At 39.7% G+C, this 24,259-nt stretch overlaps 1 protein-coding gene across 4 annotated transcripts in view; it reads right to left on the bottom strand.

Moving 5' to 3' along the window:
- The window catches only part of dennd5a (DENN/MADD domain containing 5A), a 35,247-nt gene that overhangs the window by 2,253 nt on the left and 8,735 nt on the right, over nt 1-24,259 (bottom strand). The window contains exons 2-23 of one of the 4 annotated variants that reach the window (XM_032521112.1): nt 23,073-23,144; nt 22,170-22,279; nt 21,084-21,768; nt 17,084-17,271; nt 16,225-16,536; nt 14,304-14,519; nt 13,967-14,201; nt 12,123-12,273; nt 11,863-11,956; nt 11,551-11,655; nt 10,283-10,414; nt 9,552-9,704; nt 9,216-9,303; nt 9,039-9,126; nt 4,881-5,009; nt 4,219-4,340; nt 3,984-4,129; nt 3,285-3,403; nt 3,011-3,192; nt 1,672-1,754; nt 968-1,091; nt 627-795 (exon numbers count right to left, since the gene is read on the bottom strand). In XM_032521112.1, the coding sequence (XP_032377003.1) occupies nt 627-795; nt 968-1,091; nt 1,672-1,754; nt 3,011-3,192; nt 3,285-3,403; nt 3,984-4,129; nt 4,219-4,340; nt 4,881-5,009; nt 9,039-9,126; nt 9,216-9,303; nt 9,552-9,704; nt 10,283-10,414; nt 11,551-11,655; nt 11,863-11,956; nt 12,123-12,273; nt 13,967-14,201; nt 14,304-14,519; nt 16,225-16,536; nt 17,084-17,271; nt 21,084-21,768; nt 22,170-22,279; nt 23,073-23,144 (3,703 nt within the window). The remainder of the gene's footprint in view (nt 1-626; nt 796-967; nt 1,092-1,671; nt 1,755-3,010; nt 3,193-3,284; nt 3,404-3,983; nt 4,130-4,218; nt 4,341-4,880; nt 5,010-9,038; nt 9,127-9,215; nt 9,304-9,551; nt 9,705-10,282; nt 10,415-11,550; nt 11,656-11,862; nt 11,957-12,122; nt 12,274-13,966; nt 14,202-14,303; nt 14,520-16,224; nt 16,537-17,083; nt 17,272-21,083; nt 21,769-22,169; nt 22,280-23,072; nt 23,145-24,259) is intronic. The other 3 variants (XM_032521265.1, XM_032521187.1, XM_032521340.1) reach the window with 3 other exon arrangements.

Below are 24,259 nucleotides of genomic sequence, written 5' to 3'. Positions count from 1 at the left end.
AGTCAGGTCCAGAATCCAATGAGGAGTCTGTTGTGCACTAAAATGTGGCGAATAGCAGACATATCAAAATCTTAAGTGTAGTTAGCATCTTTTTTTTGAGTCTTTTATTTTTTTGTTAGCTTGTTAGCTTGTTACCTTGTAACTGGCAGTGGCTGACAGCAACAACAACAGCGATGATGTGTGTTTTCAATCGGACTGACAGACGGCTATGCGCTGGAGGATTCAGGTTTCCTTGCTGACTTTTGCGTTTTAAACAGCGATTGGTTTAGGGATTAGTAACGTACCTAATCAAACTTGCCTGTGATATGTTTGAAACTCAGATTTAAGGGAAGTGCGCAGACATCTCCTTCTTCTCTTCAGGAGAAGAATGTGAAAACACCTCGCTTTGCACAGTTACAAATGAGTATGATCAAGGTCAGACCTTTTAGGTGACATAAACATAAGAAAAACCTATTTTTGAGTGGAGGGGGACTTTAAGTATGTTAAGGAGGGGAATGTCACTTTAATACTACACACGGTTCATCGCATCCCCTCCGAAGCCTAAACATCCTGAAACAAATGTTTAACATGTTCACTACAGTACATGTAAATGTGTGTCTGGAGGTTAGGGAATGCTGTCTGCCTACCTTGCACCCAGACAGACGAGCATCTGGAACTTCCCGTCCTTGCCGATGTTTCTGGACGTGTTGTTGATGGCACGCATGAAGCGGCAGAAGTGGCGCACTCTGGTTTGCCAGTTTTCATCTGGCGTCACCTCCCGCTGCTCCGCACTTTCAAAATAAACTTGTGACTTTTCTGTTTAAGCAAAAAAAGGGTAAATAAAACATAAATCAGTTAACAATTGATTACACAGTAATATGAAGGTCTGTTTGAAGAGATACTTGATAGGCAAAACATTAAGTATTTGTGTGAAATATGACTTTAAGGGCACAAGTAATATGAAGGAGTAATGGTATAAAGTCTTTACCCAAGAAGTCCCAGATGAAGACATTCTTAAAGAGTCGGGGTGATTTAAAACCGTGCTGGAAAACTTGCTCCAGAGCCCAGACGAGGCCATACTCCCCACAGAGGAGAAGGGTCAGACTGCCCCTCTGTGCAAAAACAACAGGGAAACGTGGTGAAAACTGATTACAAGGCTGTTATTTTATCTTTTTTTTTTTTTAAACAAATGACAATTAAACGGAGTGCTTTCTAGATTGAGTTGTGTCCATTAAAATAACAACATTAATAACAGTCTCCTTACATTGTTCTGTCAGCACTGTAAAGAGGAGATGTAAAGCGTGAAGGGAATTTCCCTGTAAAAAATCCTTTGTACTTTGACTACACAACAAATCCCTCTTAAAACCTGTAATCAACAGTTACAATACGCATCTCCTCTGAAATATAATTATTGACCTATGTGCCTTAATAAGTAATAATTATTAGTGTTTTATATTGGTGCCGTTATGACAGACAAAATAATTCCAGGCCAGAAAAGAATGATCAAGTATAATGTCAACTTCTGAGAAACAGATAACCTTCTCCTTTTTTATGTTTTTTAATGTGAATACCACCACTTAGCCCACAGTAACTGAGGGGCTTTGGGACCACCAGAGCAGCAAGCTGCTTTTCTTCATTTGTTATGAATAATAGAACTACATGTTGGGGCCCGTCTAGACTGCCGTCTCTCACCTCCTTCTCCGGCTTGTGGAAGTGCTTCACAATCCCATTGATGGCCTCTCCCACTCCCTCCTGGATCTGACCTGTGTTTAACTCTGGATGAGAAGAAAAAGGACAAACAAAGATTGTGTGAGACAATACAAGCACACAAAGGGACATATATATATGTATATATATATATATATATATATATATATATATGTCTATATAAATATGTGTATATATATATATGTGTGTATATATATATATGTGTGTGTGTGTATATATATATATATATATATATATACACACACACACACACACATATATATATACACAATTTATTTAGACATATACATACATATACATATATATACATATACATACAATATACATACACACATATATATACATATATACACATATATATACATACACACACATATTTATACATATATATATACATATACATACATATATGTAAGTATATATATATATTAAGGGTGTGACGAGATTAAAACGTGACGAGATTCTCGTCGAGGTGAAAAGTTGTCTCGTGAGGCCATATGATGAAAAATTGTTTCTGTTTGCACTTGTAGTTTTGAGAGAGCAGTACTTTGGTTATTGATACACTTACTGTTTGCATTTAAAGTGTTATTTTCTGTTATTTACACATTTATTTTATTTATACTGTTTATTTTTTTATGTTCGGTTGTGGAAAGGAGTTAGATTTCTCGTGTGAAATTGTACAGGGCAGAAGCCAGTTGGTAGAGTTTATACAAAACATTTGCAGTGTTAGCACGTCCTTTACTGCATATAATCATTAAAATAGTAAAAAAAAAAGTTAAATAACATTCATCATTAATAGTTGATTTCAAAATGCACCTAAATTGTTTTGCATTTTGTGATTTTTCAGTTGAATAAAAAACTATTTTCCATTCATATATTTCATCGATGATTTCTTTAAATTTTTTTAAAAAATCTCGTCTCGTCTCGTTCTCGTGAACCCAATCTCGTGATGTGTCTCGTCTCGTGGAGTAAGCGTCTCGTCACACCCCTAATATATATACTTACATATATATACACATATACATATACATACATACATACATACATATACATATATATATACATATATACACATATATATAATATATATATATGATATAAACCTCCCATGACATGGTGCTCTTTGGATGCTTTTATATACTCTTAATGGTCCCCTAATACCATATCTGAAGTCACTTTCCCAAAATTCTGCCTTGGTACAGACATATTAACGGTTAGCTAGAATATAACAAAAACATTTACACACCACTATTATTTAGGAGTTGATACAGATGACTTATGGTTGTGAAGTTGAGTAACTTACTTGGTTTGCTGCTTGGCGAGATGGTAACAAACCTCCTCATCATCCCAGGGGACTGCTGCATCGGGGGTGTGCGGCACATCCGTTCATCATTCTCTGTGCTGGGGGTCATCAGCTCTCCCACCAGGATTCTCTCCAAACTGCCATCATCCACGCCCTTCCCCAGCCACCGGCCACACGGAAACCTACACAACAAATGCATTGTTTTCATTAGTTCAAGGTCCACGTGGTAAAAAAATACTACAGGAGGCACATTTATCTCACAAGACACGCTTACTTGTAAGTATGCCCCGTGATCTCGTTCCGGACCACAACACACTCTACAAGCCACTTTGCGTAGAGCCCCGTGTTATCGTGACCCATCTGCACTGTTGTGAGCTTGCCCAAGTTCTGGCACTGAAAGAGAGAGAGAAGTAAGGATGGTGACATGAAACACCCAGAGCAAAAAAAATATTCACAAACACAAGACATTTGCTCATATTGTTAACGGACAATTTTGGTTTATTACAACTTGGTCTTATTTTTTATAGTTTTGGGTATGATTGTTGTCCAACAGGAAAAGGAATGAATCATACAGGTTTTTCACCAGTTTTTTGAAAGAGAAAACAATGGCAAACTGATTATTAATTTAAATTAGAATAATGAAAATGATTACTAAAACTTTCTGTTGTAAACATCCGATACAGTTTACAGACCAAGGTCTAAGATCAACTTTGACGTATCGCACATTTTCGGTGCTATAAAAAGGTATTAATATTGACATTTCAGGTCCTCTCATTTTTAGTTTTACTTTAAAAAGTGGCGTAAATAATTTGGCTGAACTGTTTGCTTGTTTACAACTTGTCTGATCTTTCAACCAATCAATATTTCTTGAATTTTAGACTTCAGCTACTGGGAATACACTGAAATAATAATCAACAGAAATGATGACTAAAACTACAAAATAAAGATCCAAGTTGTAATAAAGTGCACCAACCTCAAAAGTGATCTCCAGAGTATTTCTGGGGACCTGCAGGACTCCGGTCTCTGCCAGCTCTCCAGAAACACACACCCAAGGGTTGGCTGTGAACATGGAGCCACCCAGCTTTTTACTGGGAACAGCCACCACATGGTAGGGGATCACTGGGTGACAGAGGAGAGAAATGTCAAAATAAAAACTGGTAGTTTATTTACAGTGTTGTCGGGCTGTTTGGTATCAAAATAGCACTCACTGATGGTTGTAAAGACGTTGGTAAAACAAAAGTAATCCACAGCGTTAAAGGACAGGAGGTGGTAGAGAAACTGTTCCTTCTCATCATCACAGCGGAGGAAGGCGTATCGCTTGTACAGTTTTCTAAAAGAAAGATTGTTTGAGAAAAGTGTAAAAATACATATTAATGCTTGGACCCACAAAATTAAAGAATTTTCATTATTTTTAAACAGTTAAGTTGCCCAACAAATAACCATTCCTCAACAGTGTCAGCAGCATTATCGATGATAACCAATTTTGGATAACAAAGTGAGCTACTTTGTTTGTACTTTGTTTGTAATAAAGTAGAACAAATGGCATGGAAGGTCACAAAGACAGACAGAAAACCCCCTGAACCACTTCACCACTCAGATATCAATTATGAAGAAAGCTGTGAATTATTTAAGCTGTGGTGGACTACAGTATGATGCTTTGCAATTTCAAAAGAGTTAATGTATTATGAATGGGTAGATCACACATCATCTTTATTTCATATGAGACAGACATTCCTCCACAAACACAGATTCATGTCAGCATAAAAAAAGAGAAGAGGTGGTTAAAGAAATTCAGAGCTCTTTAAAATGCTGTTGTAATTATTAACTAATACTGAAATTGGGAGAGACAACAGAACATTGTTTAGCTCACTTTGTAAGTTCATGCTCTGAAAGCAGCTGCTTCAGGTGTCTGGAGAGCAGCTTCTTCTCCATAGAGAGGCGAACCCAGGCTCTGGCTTTGCCCACATCTGTCTTGATCTCACTGATGTTTTGAATGTGTCTGCAAATAAAATGACAGATCGAGAGGTCAGATGACGTCGATGATCATACATAAACACAAAAGCAAAGATCATTTTCATCATTCGAAAATTAAAGTAGGAAACATTATGTATCCAATATGTGGGTTTCACCGCGACACTTTTACTGATTCAAACACTGGGCCAATAAATGTCATCTACTGACAGAAAAAGTGTCTATATAGACATTGCTTACAACACTTAAGAAAAGCATAACATGCAGTATGAAACCAGAAAATATTGAATGCAGTTGATTCACATTTTCATGCAGTTTATGGTTTAGTTCTGACAGGAGCATATATGAAGAATTGAGAACTTGTTACTGGCAAAATACATCAATCAAGTACTTTTATTTAGATTAGTTCTTTCATTAAGTCTCTCAGTAGAGCCAGCATGGTGATATGAAAACATGTATAGATTTTAATACACAAGTCTGTGGTCTAAACAGATGAGAAATGTTTTGGGCTGCTATTAACATTTATTTTCATTATTTGTTTATGAATCGATAAATTCTGATGTTTGGTATTTTTGATGGATACATCTCACATAATTAATTAAATAATGAATCAACAAATCATTTCTGCACTGCACGTTATTTACAAAATGACTTGTAGATATTTGTGAAATATTTCATATATATATAACAATTTTTTTTTATCTCTTAATTGTCATCATGATTCTGACTTTACCAAACATTACCCACCCGGAGTCCAAGAAACAGCTCAGTGTGCCTCTGTAGAGGCATTTATAACCCCAGACGAAGCTTAATGTCATCGCTCAGAGCCACCGTTGAGTCTAGGATGTCCAGACACATTCCCTTCCACTCCACCTGTGCCATAAGCCTCGTCTGCTAAGAGCTCCTTATGTCTCCTCCCCTACCTTCCATCCCCCTCCCTGTCTCCACCCTCACTCCAAGTAACCCAGTTTTCTTTGCTCGGTATCTCCGTGGCAACAGGGGAAAACATCTACTACAATGCACTATTATTGTAACATTTCACCAAGAAAACACAGGGTAATGCAAATGAGCTGCCATCATCTCTAATAACCTTAAGTCTTTGAGCAATTGTAATATGAACTCATCATTTTTAGTTAAAAAAATATTGTACTGCCTGTTATGAAAATATGATATGATTATTAAAAGCCACCAATGGAGTCTGATGGTTGATTCTGTGACAGTTTACAATCATGGCTACAGAAGTGTGACCCTTCCTCTCTTTCTCAGCCAGACTGGCGGGGGGGTTTGGTAATTAGGGTGGAAGTAACGTGCTGTTACACTCTGCGCCTCCAAGCCCTGACTCCTCAACTCTGGCTGGTTATGGTACATTACATTACGACAGTGATGGCTGCCACACACACACACACACACACACACACACACACACACACACACAAACACATATACAGGGTCATTGAAAGGCTCAGTGATTTATGCATAATTCCACTCATTTACAGTCACACATCTCACTATTTCACTGTCTATTATAATAAAAAGGGAACCAAGCTTTTTCTGTATTGGCCCCGCTACTGTCAAAAGACCTGTGCTAAATCTGTGTCTTCCTTTAAGTTATTTTTTTTAAATCTGGCAAACATGCATGCCTTTGGTAATTACTAATTTTTTTTTTTTTTTAGATTATTTTTTGGGCATTTTAGGCCTTTAATTTGACAGGACAGTTGAAGATATGAAAGGGGAGGGAGAGGGGGAGTGACATGCAGCAAAGGGCCGCAGGCTGGATTCGAACCCGGGCCGGCTACGTCGAGGAGTAAACCTCTATATATGGGCACCCGCTCTACCAACTGAGCTATCTGGGTGCCCAGGTAATTACTAATTTTGAGTAAGTAAATATTATTTTAATATATACACTATCATTCAAAAGTTTGGGGTCACATTGAAATGTCCTTATTTTTGAAGGAAAAGCACTGTGCTTTTCAATGAAGATAACTTTAAACTAGTCTTAACTTTGAAAAAATACACTCTACACATTGCTAATGTGGTAAATGACTATTCTAGCTGCAAATGTCTGGTTTTTGGTGCAATATCTACATAGGTGTATAGAGGCCCATTTCCAGCAACTATCACTCCAGTGTTCTAATGGCACAATGTGTTTGCTCATTGGCTCAGAAGGCTAATTGATGATTAGAAAACCCTTGTGCAATCATGTTCACACATCTGAAAACAGTTTAGGTCGTTACAGAAGCTACAAAACTGACCTTTCTTTGAGCAGATTGAGTTTCTGGAGCATCACATTTGTGGGGTCAATTAAACGCTCAAAATGGCCAGAAAAAGAGACCTTTCATCTGAAACCTCGACAGTCTATTCTTGTCCTTAGAAATGAAGGCTATTCCATGCGAGACATTGCTAAGAAATTGAAGATTTCCAACAACGGTGTGTACTACTCCCTTCAGAGGACAGCACAAACAGGCTCTAACCAGAGTAGAAAAAGAAGTGGGAAGCCGCGTTGCACAACTGAGCAAGAAGATAAGTACATTAGAGTCTCTAGTTTGAGAAACAGACGCCTCACAGGTCCCCAACTGGCATCTTCATTAAATAGCACCCGCAAAACACCAGTGTCAACATCTACAGTGACGAGGCGGCTGCGGGATTCTGGGCTTCAGGGCAGAGTGGCAAAGAAAAAGCCATATCTGAGACTGGCCAATAAAAGAAAAAGATTAGGATGGGCAATAGAACACAGACATTGGACAGAGGAAGACTGGAAAAAAGTGTTGTGGACGGATGAATCCAAGTTTGTGGTGTTTGGATCACAAAGAAGAACGTTTGTGAGACGCAGAACAAATGAAAAGATGCTGGAAGGATGCCTGACGCCATCTGTTAAGCATGGTGGAGGTAATATGATGGTCTGGGGTTGCTTTGGTGCTGGTAAGGTGGGAGATTTGTACAGGGTAAAAGGGATTCTGAATAAGGAAGGCTATCACTCCATTTTGCAACGCCATGCCATACCCAGTGGACAGCGCTTGATTGGAGCCAATTTCATCCTACAACAGGACAATGACCCTAAACACACCTCCAAATTGTGCAAGAACTATTTAGAGCAGAAGCAGGCAGCTGGTATTCTATCGGTAATGGAGTGGCCAGCGCAGTCACCAGATCTGAACCCCATTGAGCTGTTGTGGGAGCAGCTTGACCGTATGGTACGCAAGAAGTGCCCATCCAACCAATCCAACTTGTGGGAGCTGCTTCTGGAAGCGTGGGGTGCAATTTCTCCAGATTACCTCAACAAATTAACAGCTAGAATGCCAAAGGTCTGCAATGCTGTAATTGCTGCAAATGGAGGATTCTTTGACGAAAGCAAAGTTTGATGTAAAAAAAAATCTTATTTCAAATACAAATCATTATTTCTAACCTTGTCAATGTCTTGACTCTATTTTCTATTCATTTCACAACGCATGGTGGTTAATAAGTGTGACTTTTCAGGAAAACACAAAATTGTTTGGGTGACCCCAAACTTTTGAACGGTAGTGTATGTGTTCATAATACGTATAATATTGAATTTACTTGGATGTTCAACAGAAAAAGTGCCACTATAACTAAAAAACTGTGACGCATCACATTTATTAAGTAATACTATAAGGGCTATAAGAAGCTCTTGTTCATCAGAGACCTGGGATCTCAAAAATGTTTTAGTCACTCAACCAAAACAGACAAACATATCGCCACAAACCCTAAATTTAACTGCTTCTTATGTGAGGGGAGATCAATCTGATGTTAAATTGGGTCCTCTGAATGTGATGAGACACAAGTGGAAAAATGCAGCCTATTATAAAAAACAGGCAGGTTTTACTCATGATTTAATTGTTAACTTAAATTCTTGCTCATTATCATGGGAACACCTACATAGGTATTGTTTGACAGTATACCACAAGAGGGCACTCTTAGTCCAACTTACTTTCTTCTGATAGTGACCACCAGCTAATTCTTTTCTAAACTAGTTTTGGGTAAACTGGATGTAACTCAAGCAATTCATCCATTCATAACCCTAACCTCCATTCCTCCTCACCTCATGTCCTGGATCAGGGAGACTTTAAGAGGGGGCATGGCTGATCCACCACCATCAGATTTGCGTCTCTCGGTGTCATGAATGAAACCTGGTGTGGGAGAAAATAAATAGTGTAATTGCAACAAGAGTCACTAATTTGTTAAATAGTGTTGTTCATCAGCTGATTTCAGCCTTTACCTGGGGGTCCCAAACCACCTGGAGTTGCATTTTTCTTCTCTTTGCTCTCCTGATAGTGCAGCAGGTGGGACCACAATGCAGATTTACCCTGAAACATACACTGGTGTCATTATTTGCGCTGAAAACACACTATATGTCCACCTGTAAAGGATCAGTTTTGTAAAGAAATATTTTGTAAATCTTTTGTGTTTCTTGTGATTGTTGTTGTGTTTTTTTATTACTCAGGGAGTACTAATGTAATTTTGTTGTAATACTGTCAAAAAGTGGTTCAATGACAATGAAACCTCTTATGTCTATGTGAAATGGTGGCTGCGTTGATGTTGTTTTTTTCCTGACCTGTTTGACCTGCAGCCCGTGGCTCCAGATCCTCTCCAGCAGGTCACAGAGGCTCGCTATCAGAGTATTCTCCTCAACACCGGTGATGCTGACTTCTCCGTGACCCAACTCCACGGCCTCCCGACCCATCTTTTCTACCAGCATACGCTTGGTCTGCGGAGAAACACACACACACTGTTGTTCTGCTGACTGAGACATCAAACTAATAATACTGGATTTTTTTTGTGATCTGTTTACCTACTTCAGACTAACAAAACCTGATATTATTTATTTGTGCATGAGGAAAACTAATTTACAAACAGAAGACTTATCTATATTGGCACAATGCTTTACTTTGGTTTTGCAATGTTTTCCTGTTTTATTGTTATTTCAGTGAATCATCCTCATTATGATCTCCTTATACTGTTGGTAAAAAGGATAAAATGCTAATTAGAAGTTGCTTTGGATAAAAGTGTCAGCTAAATGACATGTAATGTAGTGTAAGTTTTAACACTTGTGCACACTTAAAAATGATTAATAATCAAAAACTAAATGCAAATGTTAGTAAGCTGGATCACAGCTCCAGATGATAGAGATTCTCTGCTAACCTTATAACAATGCAGTACTCATTCTGAATTGCTTTGTGCATGTCTTTAAATATGTCAAATGTGATTAATCTTTTTTCAACTGAAATAATGCAGCAGAGATCACAGCAAACTGAACAACTGCAGCACAGGCAGTCATGTACAAACCTTGTTCCTGCACTCCTTCAGCAGTCCTTCAACAAATTTCCAGTTAGTCTGAGCGATGACAGAAGGTGACAGGTTGGACAGTTTGGGCTGTCTGATGGTCGTCCCCAGGTTCCTGGCTTCCTGGATGTACTTCTAGTAAAAAACAAGAGATAGTTCAATCAGCTAACCACAAAAGGAAACCGAGAAACACAAACAGAAATTAACTTCCTGGTAAACTCACCACCATCATTAGTGACTACAGAGGGAGACAAAATACTAGAATAACTAAAGTCTACATAGTCTGTAAATGTAACGTGACACCAAAACAAACTGCTGTACTATTACTGTGATAAACATCTGGACTTCAGCCTTCAGATGTTGAAGCAGTATCGCATATAAGCAGTGAAACTCACAAAAATGACATAGTGAAAAATATAAAATAATCAAAAAAGAACTGTGATGATCAACAGTGATGAACATTTCAAATATTTATCAAATCAAGTCTATTACAATAAAATGATTTAAGTCTAAAACAAAACATGTTAATAATTCAGAAACATTCAGAAATTCAGAAAATAATAATTATTAGATTATTAGAAATTATATTATGGCATCATTTCATTTTTATGAGTTCCCAAACATGAAGTGCTCTAGAAAGTATAATGCATAATCAGATACAGCTCAGCTGCTGGTAAGCTAAGCTAAGATAAGATACACCTTTATTTATCACCAGAGGGGAAATTTGGTCGGCACAACAGAAACAACATTGAAATACAAGTAAGTGTAGGAAGTAACAGAAATAAATAATATGTAGTACAGAATAAAATAGAAACTATGAACTATACAGAGCATTGGATGATACATTAAATGGTGCTGATAAAGTCGCTATGGTTTGATTAATAGCAGCAGAGTCTTAATATTATAGAATGGGTCAAAGTAACATTAACATTATAGAGTATAATATGGTACATTATGAAATAGTAAGTAAATAGTATAAGGTGCAGTAGTGTAATAATATAGTAAAGAATAATACAATATATAGTATAGTATCATAACATAACAGTATAAAGTAGAATTATAGTATTGTGCAGCAATATAATATAGAATATGGTAGAACTTAGTATATGATATAACGTAATATGGCATATAATACAGCAATATAACACAAATAGTATATCAATATAATATGGCTGTGAAAGTAGCAGAGGGAAGGGAAAGACCGCATGGGTGGACAGGTTCATGAGGCCCCAGTGCGAACCCTAAAGGCCTTACAAACTATCAACACATACCACGTCCACAGTCACCGACTTAAGACAGGGCTTGAAGGACTGCGAGAGCCAGTAGTAGTCAAGAAACAGCAGGAGCTGCAGCTCCGGAAACAAACACTCTACATGCTGAGAGTAATGTGGGAGTGAGTAAAGAAAAGAAAAAGAGACAGTGACCAGAAGTGTGAGAGGAGGGTAAGAGAGCAGACAAGATGGTGAGAGCGAAGTCAAAATAAAGCAAACAGGTCATGCAAAACGAACAAAGACAACAAAGCTCAGGCAGTCAATCGGTATGAATATGAGCTGAGAGAAGAGAACACCGTGTTGACCCCTCACCTCTCTCTGGTCGTTGTCTAAGTAAAGGTGCTCCGCGTGCTGCTTCTGTCGATCCCTCCTCCTCCACTGGGCAGGAGCACTCCTCTTGGCCCACCTGTAACCCAAAACCCAACCTTTCATCAACTTTATAGAGAAACATCGCAAAACAGCTGTCAAGCTTAGATTTAATATAGACGTCAAAGGTTAATTTATGATAAATTAAAATTACAGAACAATTTTTGATGATATGAGATGATATGAGAGTAATGTGAAATACTCACTTGTTGCTGGTAGGCCCAGTGGAGAGCACATCAGCCTGCAGCCGGGGGAAGAAGCCCTGCTCATAGCGTCCCTGGCCGATCTTCATGTCCAGCAGGTGGGGGTGCAGGGCGGTGTGGTCGATCTTTACCATTCTCATCTCGATGGCTTTCTCTGCGGAGGAGATGGAGCAGGGGTATTGGCAGTTAGATTACAGGATGCATTCATTTTCTAATTTTGTTAATCTGCTCAAATCTTTAATTCTCAGGACTTGAGATATTAGGTGTCCATGGTTTTGGGGCAATTTACAATTTACTGCCAGTTTACAATTTACAATTCATGAGATCGTCTGGTCATGAATTCTGCACGTTGTCAGGTCAAATAACCTAAATATCCCATAGTCAGAAACTAAGTCATTTTCCTTTTTTCATCTTCTCACCAATCCTCTGACTAAGGTTCTCATATTTTCTGTAGCTAATTGTGTTATGAATCTAGAATAACTATGATGAAGAAGCACTATTTTCTCTTTAAGAAAATGACTGACAACAGCTGAAAGAGACCAAGTTAAAATAGAAAAAGACATTTCCTCCCAAACACCCACAGAACCAAAAAGAAGTGGCGGAATAAAGGCTCAGAATAGATGTTTTCTTTTTCTTGGAAAGGAACAAGTTTAGAGTCATCCATGAATGCAACTTTAGACGGACATTTTTTGATGCCTGATTAACAACCCACCCACACATGGGTTATGTAAACAGAAAAACAAACAAGTATATGCTCAATATGACATACAGTATGTAGCACCAAAAGGTACAGAACCCAAACATTGTCTGAAGCTGAGATTTACAGGTACAAAGCTTTAATTCTCTGAAAAGAATTTATTACCCATATACCTGCATGCTGCAAGTTAGATCACCACCATAAAGATCAGTGATAGCGCTTTCAATTGTTGCAATAATATAATGTTTACCAAGCTTTGTAAAAACTTGATGTTATGCATTAAAAAGGAAGCCCATCCATCCCCTGTGAGTGTACCTAACGTAATGCATTGCACACACATTCAGAAAAGCTGCCTCCCAGGGACAATTAAGGTAAAACGAGAGCAAATATTATAAAGGTGAGTCTTGTTGTTCTCATGCCCAATGGCATGAAGTCCAGGAAGTTTTTTAAATTACATTTTGTAAACAGGTTGTCTGCAAACAAGACAGTAATTCAGCCGGCCAGTTAACTAAAGGCTGCAAATCTCCAAGTCTTTTTTTAAAGATTAGTTTTTGAGCATTTTAGGCCTTTCATTCCACAAGACAGCTGAAGACATGAAAGGAGACAGAGAAGGGGAATGATATTCAGCAAAGGGCCACAAGTCAGAGTCCAACCTGCGGCTGCTGCATCGAGGAGTAAACCTCTATATATGTGCGCCTGCTCTACCAACTGAGTTAACCCGGCCGCAGCAAATCTCCAAGTCTGTCAGAAGTTTACACCTTCAACTTAACTTATAACCAAACTTAAATTAAAGAAAATGCATAGGACATTTAAGGTCTTCTTTAAGGGCTTCACAAAACAAGCACATTGTTTGGCTTTACACAGTGCCATAATTAAATGTTACAGAAGTCCATTTTTACTGCCTCAAGTTAAGATTCTATGGTGAAGCTATTCATTTTAAAACTAAAACCTGTGGCTTTATCAGTGCAAAACAACCACTTCCTAAGGCTGAGAGGTGTTTATCCTAAGATAAAGACAGTCCAGAAACCTAAGGCACATCAATACGTTTGAGTACAACATTTTCAATCCTGTTGTGTTCAAAACTTTATTTTTTTATTATTTTAATCCACAAAGCCTTTAAGGATTTTCAGGTGTGATCTTTTCTCCTTACCTGCTTCTTCAATGGTTGTGCATTTCTGGTACATTGAGGTGCGCAGTGTGGGCGTGCGGACGTTCAGCATGCGGATCTTATCCACTCGGGAGTCAAACACCCTCAGCGTGTGCTCTTTCTCTTCATCATCATGACAGAGGATCTTACTATCAATGAAAGAGGCAAACATCTGCGTCTCCAAGAAACGTGACAGGAAGGGCAGGTAGGGTTCTGGCTGGTCAGACAGGAACGAGGCCTGCACACGCAAATTACAGGGAGGAAGTTAATGTAATTTACTATGGAAAAATAATACCCTTCACTATAGTATGCTACCAACAAACTGTCTATAGCACTTTACTTTGTCAAAGTTCTGCATCTGGTCTCGATTGGTGAACCAGGACTCTTTGTCCTGGCTCGGCTGGATTACAAACACCTCGTAGTCTGCAAACATCTGGGTGAACCGGTTGGCGAAAACCTCGCGCACATGGATGTTAAGCTGGTGCATCTTTAGCTCCTCCTCATCGCACTGAACCCGCATATCCTTATTGCTGCTGGCATCCTCTCTCACCTCCAGCTGAGCATCCATTACAAAGACAGAAAACAGGAAAAAGCATGTGAGAAAGAAGTCAGATGAAGAAAAGAAGCAGAACAGTGTTTTAATGTTATCGTATCGTTTTTACAGGCTGCTGATGAGGCAGCAGGGTTATGGGAAAGGAAGACATCTGTAACTCAAAGAAAACTGAAACACATGTTCTTTTTTAGCATGTCAGTGGGTCAGCTGGAAAGCTGCCAGCACTAGAGGGGCTCCAATAACACAGAGCACTACCACGCGTAACTGCAATCAAAGTCGCAATGCAATGACATGGCCCAATAATACATTCAATCACTGATTAATTTCTATAAATCAAATTCAGTAGAGAGTTTAGATAAGAATACTTATAACTGAGGTCGGACCTCCTAGCTGGGACACTATACATAGACAATGAGCTAATCCGTTCATGGAAAGTTAAAGCTGGCCACTAGTGCATAAGCTGATTAGGCTGCCCATAGAAAGACTTTCTCTAATTGTCAGCTAATTCCCCGTCCATCAGTCTTCAGAGAGAGAGAGTATTTCACCATACTGTTGGTAAGAAAGACCAAACCAAATGAGCCTGCTTGTCATCATTCTAGACAGTGTAACACAGATGCCAAGTACATCTGTTGATGTCAGTGTCTATTGAGGGTTTCTGTCAATTTGGCTGTGCGAGATCGCCCAGCAGCACTACAAAGGCAGCTGGAGTTGATGTTTTGAACTGATGAAGTCTCTTGGATGGATAGCAAAACATATTCAAGACTCTTTAGGTTTGCTCACTGTGGGTGTTTGCTACCTGTTCTATAAACATGATGCTCTATACACTGATGGGAAGACAGTTACTGAGGAATCTGTACAATATTATTAGATTAGATTATTTTGAAGAAAAATCTCAGTATAGATATTAACTCCGTAATTACTCAAATATGACAAGGATCAACGTACATTAAGAATTAAATCAACTTAACACATCTGTCTTCCATTTTTTTAAAAACATTATTTTATGAAAAACAACTTCTGTTTTCTCCTTTTCTGTCTATACTGACAAAACATGTATATAAGTCCACTTTATGGACGCAGAATGGCTCCCCCCTTTGTTCATCATCCCTTACTGCTATAATGACGGTAAGGACGTAATGATATCTTTATATCTTTTCAGTTCATGTAGTAATATTGGTTATCATTACATCCCTACATCATTTATAAGCTGGTAAAATATAGTTGCATATTTAAGACATTAATTCCAGCTGAAAATGTATTTGCATTGCAATGTAGCTGCTGAATATAAGGATTTAAAATCTATATTTGCAAGGCTAATTTTATATTTACTTGAAAGTATTCAACAATAATTTTTAAAAGTCGTTTTTAAGAGTTCCAGGTAATTCAACCTCGGACAGACCCAGGCTCTTGGTAGGCGGTGTCTGACAACCGGTTGGGGTTAGAATGAAAAGTGGCAATAACAATCACAAAAAAATAGTTTGTAGTAGATATTTGTAGTAGTTCATGGCATAGCAGGGCACTGTGCGGCATTACAAGGCACAGCAGGACGTAGCAGGACGTAGCAGGATGTAGCTGGGCACCGTAGAGCGTAGCAGGATGAACATGGCATCGCAGAATGTGTAGCGGGACCATGGCGACAGCTGCAACCATGTCTAACGATATATTTGTGCAGCCCATTTTTAAGTCATGAAATGACATCATTTCTCACCTTCGCCAGGCTGACCCCCGTCCTCTTGACCAGAGCCTGCAGTCTGGCGATAGTTTCATTCTCCCTCAGCAGGTAGGAGTTGAGCGGCGAGGCCAGGTTGCCGTTGCGCTTGTCAGAGACCATGTCAACGGATCGGAAGCCTCGGTACTTGGCCTGGCTGTCGCTGGAGTGAATATTTCCCTCTGGAGATACGCCAAATGACATGAGCACCTCTGAGATCTCCTGAATGAACTCTAGCTTGTTTGGGAACTGGGGCAACTCTTCTGGCAGTTCGATGAAGTGGTTGTCGATGTCCACAAAACACAAGTTAGCCTGTGAGAAGACATGGAATGAGATAATTATGCATGAAAAAACATGAAAAACATATATTTATGCCTTTGAGCCTAATGCACAAAACGTCATACTGTGTTAATGCAGTCACAAGTCTATCAACAGTCAGTCATGACAATACTACACCTTGTTGGTTATGACTGTCAATAAAAACATTGACAGAGACATAGCATGCAGCTTTGTGAACCCAAAGAAAAATAATAATAAGAAGAAATTTATTCACTAAAATCATTTCTCATAATTTTGCGACAGAAAGAAGTAACACCTAGTAAACTGCATTAACGGACAAAAGGGAGCACAAGTGCATAGGGACAAAGGTTTGATTTGCAATGTGTGTTTTAGAAGTGGGAATAGACGTGGGTGGATCTAAAGTACTTTTCACACCTCTCATGTGAAAATACTGCAACAGTTAATTCAGCAGGATTTACTACCATTTAAAAAGTCAGCTTTGCAAAACATAAAATATTCAAATAAACCAAATGAAGAGAGTTTAAACTCAGAATAGGAATATGCTACAATATGTTCATACCTCCTGTGGCAGCTCTAGCTTGGTGCGGTCATCCTGTCCGTTGGAGTGGAGGCCCATGAGATACGGCACAGGAGCGTCCAGGAAGTGAAGGAGGGAGGCGGGCAGAATGGGAACGTACACATGCTGCCACTGGAAGGGGAACATTAAGGCTGTGATGCTCTCTGCCACTATCATCAGCCTCTGGTAATCTGTTTCATGCATACATAAAAAAAAGGGAACAGTGGTTAAGGAAAGACTGTAACCATGTAAGAGATATGTGCCAGATATATATACAGTTCAGATTTTAGGATTTATTTTCTGACTTCATTATTACTTTAAAGCCTCAGACATTGTAATGATATTGATCGAACACTTCTGCTGCTCCAACATTTTCACCAGATTGGTGGTTTCCGCAATATAATCAACATGATCACATGCAAATGCCTGTTCAATGATGTGATAAGTCATACAATGAATGAAACAATGATTCAACATTTATTGGACAAGAGTAAAGGATTAAAAACCCACAGGGCAGAAATCTGTTGGCTGTACTGCTGGTGATGGGCAGACTTGGCAACATCTTAAAATTACTCCAAACTATTAAAGTGCATTTTTGCATGTTAAAATAAAGAAAACCAAACAAGTTGCACAACTTTTCCCCATATTTCGTTCCCCAAAAGTTCTGGGCTACACTGCCTTTGCCTGATGAATGTTTATTCTTTCAAAACACTTGGGCCTGTAAACAGCATATTCCAGAAGAGTTGTGCAACATGACTGTTTGTTATATGTAAATAGATTGCATTGTTTATCAATTAGCTCTTCTGTTTGCTGATAGAAATCACCTGCTGTAGTATCACTGATTGGCTGTACCACATGATGGAAAGTTTAAAGCCACCGAAAGCTGTGCAGTAGCAGATTTCTGTCGTGTTTGATTAAGGATTCAGTATTAAGAGCACAGTGTGGACAAAGTAGAATAACATCACAAAAGGAAACACCCAACTACAGTGTTAACTCTGGCTGTCTTTGTTATTCTCTTTTCTTTAATTGTGGGAGTGGAGATCAATGACCAACCTTAAAGTAATTAGCTGCAAAAAGACACACAAGCTGTGTCATAATTTAGGAAGTGGAGCTTCTTAAGTACGCATTTGTAGACCAAATATGTGGTAGAAAGATAATATAGTCTTTCCTATAATAAAGACTCCTGCAAACGTGTCAAGACATTTTTGAAATTCTTGACTGGCTGAACTCTCTGTGAAGCTAGTTTATCTGAAGGCTCTTTGTGGCCTGTGTCTTTTGGATGATCCAGACTCTGAGCAGTGACACAGCTACTGTCAGCTGGCCCTCTGACTAACGTTAAATTCCTTTGTCATCACTCCACTCATCGCGGTTGGTACTGAATACATGCAAATATGTGTCCAGTCCACCCCGTCTGCATTCCAGCTCTATCCTGTTGACACCTACTGTACATTAAGTAGCAGCTCTGCCTCTCCTGTTATGGTGCCAAAATAAATGCCATTACTTCATTTGGTCATGTGCTGCTGGTCCATGAGAAAAGACTCTCAGCCCAGCTTGGGCCTCCCCTTCAGCCCCCCTTCTCAGCAGAATTCCTCTCCCAGATTGGGGACAAGAATACTAACATCACCCATCTGCTCTTAAACTAGGATACCATAACAAGAAACCACTTTAACTCAGACCACAAAGAGTCAGGTACTGGTTCTTATATAATAAAGATGCATGCCATAACATGAACATTTTATAAATGTTCCCACTTAGAACTGGTAGCAGTTTGGACTTGAAGTGATGCTTGAACGTTTAGTTTACATAATGAGTGGGAAATGATGCAGAACAGCAGGCCAAAAATAAAACTGCTGCAGATCCGATTCTCTTTTTCTGATGTGTTCAAAATGTGTTCTGTGTTTGTTTAAACAGCCACAGTTTGTAGCGTGGTAATAGTCTGGATTGATGACAATTCATAAACTGAATAGTCACCGGAACATCCGGCGCCATGGGATGTTCCGCCGGATGTCTGAAAATGGCAAGTTTTTAAAAACATTTGGATAGCGCTACAAGGCAGGCCGGCTTGGTTCTTTCGGGGAATGATTGTAAAGATTTACAAATAATATGTTTACGGCATTTACCATCTGACTCTGTGATTTTTGGACAAATTGGCCGGGGATTCGCTACAGATTCGCAAAGCTATTTTTAGTGCATAACACACAGTTGCCTCCTTATTTTCAGAGCATCCCTCTCCTCTGGTGTGTGTGTGTGTGTGTGTGTGTGTGTGTGTGTGTGTGTGTGTGTGTGTGTGAGTGTGGAGAATCTTTTCAACACCTCATTTCTTCTCAGTGGGAGATTGCCAGGGCTTAACTCTACACAACCCTGTTCACACATTCTGCAGTGATCAGCCTCATGGGGGGAGAGAAAAAGGCATGATGTCACTTCCAACCAATAATAATCATCCTGCATCATTGCCATCTTCCCTGTCTCTGGGTTGCCTAGCAACACCACAGCTTTCCTCCCTAATAGATTTCCCCCCGGCCCCTGGCGCTTTTTTAAACCATTTGCCTTCTCATGCCATTGTAATGGATCCAATCACCACGCCTGACCCAGCATCTTCAATGATTTCCTTGTTTCTAGCACACACGCGTACACACACCCGAACACACACTCTCTCTCTCAAATGGTCAACAGTGACGTGTATGCCACATTTTCTAAAATTACTGCTCTGCTTATTAAAGGATGGTTTGCGTTAATTGAATCTTCTCCAAGCCTTTATTACTAATGAACAAATATGAACAGTGATCAGCTGTCTGGATTCTGGGACTGCCAAAGGTTGTTTTTTTACATCAAAAACCAACTAATATAATCAAATAAATTTAAGTAACTGCCAGTCAGAGTCTTGCGTAACGGATGAATTACAAAGGATCACCAAAAAAGGCCTGCAAAGCCTAGCAGCCCAAATGTGCACACAAGACGAACATCAAACACAGACACACATTTACACGAGTCCTGCTACAAGAAGTTGCCTGTGATGGGAGAGGGGACCGACATTTGCACAGGCTGGTACTCACACTGCATCACTTTAATGGAAACACTCAACAGGTTATGTAATCACTTGGATAATAGTTCCACCATGCATAGCAAACATGGGCCGTAGCTTAAGGCCATGGCTTTTCTTCCTACATCCATCCTGACACTTGAAATCCTAAAATTTCTAAAGTTGGCCATAGAGCTGGATTATAGAGAGACAGTGCAGCAATGACACAAGGTGCAATATTTCCTTTTCAGTGCACTGTGTCTGGGATTGTGCGTGAAACAGACCATGAAAGTTATGTTGCATAAAGATCTCAGCAGCCAAATAGTTTTGTTTTGGCCGCTGAAGACTACATTGACAGCATTGGAAAACCTTTTCTGACGTCTGATTAGAAAGGGTTGTGTCCAACCAATTATGGTAACTTTCCGAAAAGGACATTCCCACATTCACACCCACATCACGCAATGATTGGCCAGCTGTGTGGAGGGGAAAAAAGCAGCCATGGATTAGACTTTTCTGTAAAGTGCACGTTTTTTTACTTTTCATATGAACAACGGAGGGCAAAATGTGCAGTTATCCCCATTTTTAAACAATATTGCATCTCCCTCCTCTCTATTAAGGGAGGCTTTTCACCCTGTCTTCTATCTATAATGTAACAATACTTTTTGCACTAATCGTAATTTAAGCCGTTCTGTCATCTGTGGAGGAAAGCCTTAAAGCTACACCAGCATGTAAAGACCAGGTCCCCTGAGAATATCAAGTCTCAGGTCATGACACTGATATGCTTCCCAGCTGTAGACACATCTCTTCAGACTGCCTTACTAAACAGGATTACATGACTTCTCACTTCTCAAAAAACAGCTGTTACAGATAATGCATGAGTAATTCTTGCGTCTAGCTCTTCAGAAAACATGTATAGTGTTAATGAATTGTGTCCATAATACACAGGATTTCAATGTTAGTCTGACTACTTGGATGATGACTTACGCTGTGAGTAGAGCAGTATCTGCATCTCGAGCAGGGCACAGGTGAAAAGCTGAAGAACGTTCTCCATCCCCAGCAGATTAATCATTTCACCAATGGAAAAGTCAAAGAGTGGCAGCTCACATGTGCTCGGCCTTTGGCATACCACAGGCCCGTACACGCCTGAGAACTTGAGGGAACGCCCGGAGGGTGGCAGGGGCACTTCATAGAGGATGTTGTAGATGAAGCTCTCTAACGGGAGGGGCGGGGGCTGGGGGGACGAGACAGCCTGGTGAAGCTGCTGCAGCACCTTCCTGCAGGCCTGAGGGAAGGCCATGGGTGTGATCAAGCAGATGCACTTTGACACGTACAGCGTGTCCCGACTGATGTCATACGAGTTGAAGCGCTGCAGGCGGGAGATGGCCGGTGCAGCGTGCAGCACAGGACGAGGCTGGGAGTGTTGTTGCCGCTGGTCCTCAGGTCCTGGTGGGGAGGTGGGAGTGTGCAAGATGTCGTACTGCTCTGCGTTGTGCATGTGGTAAAGAGTCTGCATGGCACTGCAGATCTGCTTACTGGTCACCTCCTCGAAGAAGGTGAGGGCACAGCCGTAGGTCCGAGAGCCATCCTCTCTAGTGATGATAAAGGAGTGGAACTGAGGCTCAAGGGAATCAACCTGTGTCCTAAATGCCAGACCCTTCGGCATACACAGCTGTGGGAGGAGAGACAGAGAAGCTATCAGAGGGTGGAGGAAACGGTGAGGGGACATCAGACTACATCAAAATCTGTTTATTTACTATAAACTTTCTTTCTGAGATTTAGGTGAAAAGATTGATACCACTTTCATGTCTGAGAATCAAGAAAGCATATTTCCTAAAATGCTAGTTATCAGTGACAAAATTAGTTACTGATATTTTTCTTTAAGTATTGCATTACAGTGAAAAACAGTTTCATGCATTAAACATCATTATTTATGTGATTTTGCATGTATTTTCTGTATAAGGATGCAAAGGAAAAATTTTCATATTAATTTTGTAATACTGATTTCAATCCAATCTCCCAGCCATGCTTTTGATCTTAAATGATATGAGGAAAACTGTATAGAGATTATACCATGCCAACTGCATCCTGGTCAAACGGATTCCACTCAACATTGTCTGGATAATGTGCTAGGACTTTGGATTTGAAGGTTCTCCGCAATGGACTCTGCTCAAAATTCTCACCTGAAAGTGAAAACAACATAGAGAGCGAAAAAACAACAAAAAAAGGGACAAACAGTTAGCACACGTTTCCAGATGTTGATGGAGGAGCAGAAGAACAATCTGATCAGAAGCAGGTTTAAAGTGCCAAGCGCAAATTCAGAGGTAAGAGCAAGTCAGCATGTCTGTCTTGAGAGGAAGATTGTATTGCATCATATAAAGCTGTCATCCGCATCCTGCTCAAGAAAGCAAACAAAATAAAATATTCAAACAGGAAGCATCTTATACTCCAAAATAGATATTTTACTTTATGGATCTTCATGCTTCCTGGCAGCTTTAATGGCAATACAAAAGAACACACAACATAATGAATCATAGGAAGCACAAATTGAGTTGATTTGAACCCAGACTAAAGCAGAAGTGATGCACACACCAAGGCAGTACTGAAAAGTCATTCAGAGTTTGGGGGTGAGGGTGGGGGGTAAACACTGACCAAGCAATGCCAGATTTGTGTGTGTGAGAGAAACAGAAGCAGTGATTGTCAAACATCAGCTCATTGTTCAGCTGCTGCTGAAGGATGGGACGGAGGAGGGGAGACAAGAAACCAGAAGGAGAGAAATCAGAGTGGTGTGCAAAACAGAAAGGGCCGGTCCCAACACCTGTGCCAAAAATAACTTAATATTTGAAGTAACAAACAAGTGCTGCAGAGTAAAAAAAAAAGAAAAAAAAGAAAAGAAAAAGTGTGCCAGGTTAAAGGTTGAAGGGATAAAGCTGAGCTCAGGTAAAAAGGGGGAGGAGTGTGTGGTGTGAGGGTTACCTTCATCTGCCCCCGCCAAATTTCCTCTGGCCCCATCTCTGAATTTAGTAGCCTCTATATACTGGCATAAAGCTACACAACACATAAAACAAAAATATAATTAAAAGCCTGGTTCTAGGTGGGTAGCGCATCACTTCTCAGTTTGTGCGAACACACCCTGACAGCTGTGTTCACAAAGCTCTGCTCTGAGAACAAGCTGCACACAGACACACACATTACCGTTTCTGTCAGGTGGGTATGCTAATTCAAGCCAGATGGTGGGGTTATGATACACGTTTCTGTGTGTCGTAGTTTCCTCTTCTAGAGATCATGCAAATCTGTACTGCTCTGATATGGATTATATTGTCAACACAGAGAGGTTACAGCCATGCTAGCAGCTATGTAAGGCTGCACAGTGGTGCTTGGACATGCTGTCAGAATGCTGACATGCTCACAATGAAAATACTATCATGCTAATTAGGGTTGCACGATTCAGAAAATGTCAGAATTTTTAGGCTCGAGATTTGATTCAAAATCGATTTTTGATTCAAAAACAATTCTCAATTAAAAAAACAATTCATAGTATGTAAATGTAGTTACTTTTCCCATGTGACAGTATGCACGCCATTACAAAACAAAAAAAAATAAGAATCGATTCTTGGAATTCTTTAAATCAATTTTAGAGCACAAAGTAAACACAAAGTACTGCTAAGGCTGATGGGAAAGTCATGAGTTTTGAAGCAACCATTTGTGAATTGTTTTTTTAAGGGTTATTTCTTCGGAAGCAATCCAATCTGAGTGCCACAGAGAGAATAAGGAGGTTTCTGGTCTTTTTAAGTGATTTCTTGACAATAAAGAAAAATATAGAGTAAATTCAAAACATTTTCAGCAGTCTGCCCTTTTAATCACATGTGGAATAAACATCTCAAGGAGGGCAAATTAGCGTATCCCATCACTAGACGGTCATGAGGTTTACTGAGAGAATGGCTGCTCTTGTATTACAGACTGACTCGAGCAGAGTTAGATAATCTTACATTTTGCATTTAAAAAAAACCTTTATGCAACCAGGCAATGCTTTTTGCTGTTTCCTCTTCATGCATCACATTTTCTGAGCACCAATGAAACAGTCCTGCTGGCAGAAAATCACATTCGTACAGCATGTCCCCAGACAAGCCAAAAGCCAAATGTGAGCTGTGTGTCACACAACA

The sequence above is a fragment of the Etheostoma spectabile genome, chromosome 1, assembly GCF_008692095.1.
Source record: "Etheostoma spectabile isolate EspeVRDwgs_2016 chromosome 1, UIUC_Espe_1.0, whole genome shotgun sequence".
NCBI lineage: Eukaryota > Metazoa > Chordata > Actinopteri > Perciformes > Percidae > Etheostoma > Etheostoma spectabile.
The sequence above is the reverse complement of the archived record's forward strand: the minus strand, read 5'-3'. Positions and strand labels throughout refer to the sequence as shown.